The sequence below is a fragment of the Leptosomus discolor genome, chromosome 2 (assembly GCF_034619465.1).
Source record: "Leptosomus discolor isolate bLepDis1 chromosome 2, bLepDis1.hap2, whole genome shotgun sequence".
Taxonomy (NCBI): domain Eukaryota; kingdom Metazoa; phylum Chordata; class Aves; order Leptosomiformes; family Leptosomidae; genus Leptosomus; species Leptosomus discolor.
The window spans coordinates 16,065,863-16,069,216 of record NC_141392.1 but is presented as its reverse complement, the minus strand read 5'-3'; the positions used below and the strand labels follow the sequence as shown (position 1 = coordinate 16,069,216).

Below are 3,354 nucleotides of genomic sequence, written 5' to 3'. Positions count from 1 at the left end.
CACAGAAGGAGCACGCTCAGGGAAGGAGCAGGGTTGGCCTGCTCTGTTGAGATGACTGGATGACTGCATTGGACTTTAGTAACCCAAACTGTTTAAACTGGTTTGGATAACTGATCAAGGAATTAAGCTAATACACCAGCATTATCAGTTCTGGTCCATTATCATGACTCAAATTAAATAGCCAGGCCAAGATTTTCATGCTTACCTAGTGGGGTTTTGGTGCCACCTTTAAGGTACATAAAAGAGGGTTTCTTTTCAGGTCACAGGAGGTGCTCGCATCTCTTTGGGACCCATCTGTTGACCAGGCAGCCTATCAGATGATGCCTGTTAGACTTCAGAGAAAGGATAAAATCACTGGTAATTTTTAATGTGACATTAGTCTTTTTTTCTACAACTGTTAAAAACATGCTCTACAACTTACTGCATAGACAGCCAACTACAGAATTAATACTTATTATTTTCACTTTTTTCACATAGATTCGTGATGTTACATCAACAGCTAGTACTTGTCTTTGGATTATCACTAGCTAGTGATATATGTGCATTTAGAAGCTGTTATTCCGAAGCCCAAGTCTCCTTATATTATTTCTGCAACCTCACAGATATTCCACTTGTGCCAAAGGACACAGTGAAGCTTTTGCTAACTTTCAACTATATCAGACAAGTGACTGCAACTTCGTTTCCCCTGCTGGAGCACTTGCTGCTGCTGGAAATCGGAACACAGTATGTCTATCCTGTTACCATAGGAAAAGAAGCTTTCAGGAACCTGCCAAACCTTCGTGTCTTAGACTTGGGATTCAATAGGATTCTTCAACTGGATCTTGATGCTTTTGTGGGCTTGTCAAGTCTGACTGTACTCCATCTGTTTCAGAACTACCTTGGAGATTCCATCTTGGAGGAACGTTACTTTCAAGATTTGAGCTCATTAGAAGACTTGGATCTTTCAGGGAATGAAATCACAAAACTTCAGCCTCATCCCTTATTTTATAATCTTAGAGTCTTGAAAACGGTGAATCTGAAATTCAACAAGATATCCACCCTGTGTGAAAGCAATCTTACCAGCTTCCAAGGAAAACACTTTTTATTTTTTAGCCTCAGTTCTAATAATTTGTACAAGACAAATGAAATGGCCTGGGCCAAATGCCCAAATCCTTTCAGAAATATTACGTTTGACTCACTAGACCTTAGTGACAATGGCTGGAGCACAGAGAAAGTCCAATATTTCTGTACAGCCATTAAAGGAACTCAAATTGGTTCGTTACTATTTAGCTCTCATACGATGGGTTCAGGATTTGGCTTTCATAACTTAAAAAATCCAGATAATGATACGTTTGCAGGACTATCAAGAAGTGATCTTCGTTTGCTTGATATTTCAAGTGGTTACATTTTCTCTCTCAATTCTTTCATCTTTCAAAGCCTTCATAATCTGGAATTGCTGAACCTTTTCAAAAACAAGATAAATCAAATCCAAAAGCAAGCATTTTTTGGCTTGGGAAACCTAAAAATTCTCAATCTCTCACGTAATCTTTTAGGTGAGTTGTACGATTATACTTTTGAGGGTCTACACAGTGTCATGTATATTGATTTACAGCAAAATCATATCGGGATGATTGGTGAAAAATCATTCAGTAACTTAGTAAGTCTGAAAATAATTGACCTCCGAGACAATGCCATTAAAAAACTCCCTTCCTTTCCACATCTGACCTCTGCCTTTTTAGGCGACAATAAGCTAATGTCTGTAGCTGGCACAGCAATAAAAGCAACACACCTTGAATTAGAAAGAAATTGGTTGGCAAACCTGGGTGACCTGTATATTCTCTTCCAAGTTCCAGATGTGCAGTATATCTTCTTAAAACAGAATCGCTTCTCTTACTGTGTGAAAAGTGATGGTGTTATAGAAAACAGTCAGTTAATCTATATGGATCTAGGTGAAAATATGTTACAGCTTGTGTGGGAGAGAGATTTATGTTTGGATGTGTTTAGGGCACTGTCCAAACTTCAGGTTCTACATCTGAATAACAACTACCTTAGTGCTCTTCCACAGGAGATTTTTAGAGGTCTAACATCTCTAAAAAGACTTAATCTAGCTTCCAACCTACTGTCCCATCTTTCTCCTGGGCTTTTTCCACAAAGCCTAACAAATCTAAACTTATCTGGAAACCAGCTTTTTTCCCCTGAGCCTGAAGTCTTTATGACTTTGAGTATTCTGGATATAACACATAATAAGTACATCTGTGATTGTACTTTAAAGAGCCTACTAGTGTGGCTAAATGAAACAAATGTAACCCTAGCCGGCTCACAATCTGACAGGTACTGTGTATACCCACCTGCATTTGCAGGGGTACCACTGTCATCTCTGCTACACGATGGTTGCGACGAAGATGAACTCCAGCAGACAGTCAGGTTCTCAGTATTCATCTTCACCTCCGTCACCCTTTTAATGTTTCTGATGGCAGTCATCATTTTTACTCGCTGTCGGGGGATTTGTTTTGTCTGGTATAAAAGTATCACCAAAAAATTGATAGACTGCCATCCACAAGTAGCAGATAAAAGTGAATACAGATACGATGCGTATTTGTGCTACAGCAAAAATGACTTTGAATGGGTCCAGAATTCTTTGCTAAAGCGCCTGGATTCACAGTATTTTGATAAAAATAGCTTTACTTTGTGCTTTGAGGAAAGAGATTTCTTGCCTGGTGAAGAACATATCAACAATATTCGCAATGCCATTTGGAACAGCAGGAAAACAATTTGCATTGTGACCAGGCGGTTTCTCAAAGATGGGTGGTGTGTGGAAGCCTTTAATTTTGCCCAGAGCAGGTACTTCTGTGATCTGAAAGATGTCCTCATTATGGTAGTGGTTGGGTCACTTTCTCAATATCAACTGATGAAACACAAACCAATTCGAAATTTTTTACAAAGGAGTCGATATTTGCGGTGGCCTGAAGATTATCAAGATGTAGACTGGTTTTTAAATAACATTTCTTGCCAAATTCTGAAGGAAAAAAAAGTGCAAAGGAAAGACAGTGGTATAGAGCTGCAGACTGTAGCAACAGTCTCGCATTGATGTGTATGGCTTGCTGGCTTTCTAAATATCCCTTTTCAAGCTGTGCCATGGCAGGAATAGACAGAAGTTTGCTTCATCTTTCCTTGAAAAAGCAGGTAGAAAGATAACTGTTTCGATATAAATCCTATGAAACATGGAGACAGCTTGAAAGCAACCAGCAAATATATGAAAGTGCAATTATTTTATGGACTATGACACAGATTTTCAGAAGAATTAATCACAGGTGCTTCACATTTTGGGTACTCAGCTTCAGATGCTTTAGTCCTGAATTTCAGAGAACTAGTTAC

At 38.9% G+C, this 3,354-nt stretch overlaps 1 protein-coding gene across 1 annotated transcript; it reads left to right on the top strand.

The window, feature by feature from the left end:
- The first annotated feature begins 484 nt into the window (after positions 1-484).
- TLR5 (toll like receptor 5) lies at positions 485-3,067 on the top strand. The gene has a single exon (XM_009950947.2). It carries the CDS (start codon positions 485-487, stop codon positions 3,065-3,067), a length of 2,583 nt encoding a protein of 860 aa, XP_009949249.2.
- The last annotated feature ends 287 nt before the right edge of the window (positions 3,068-3,354 follow it).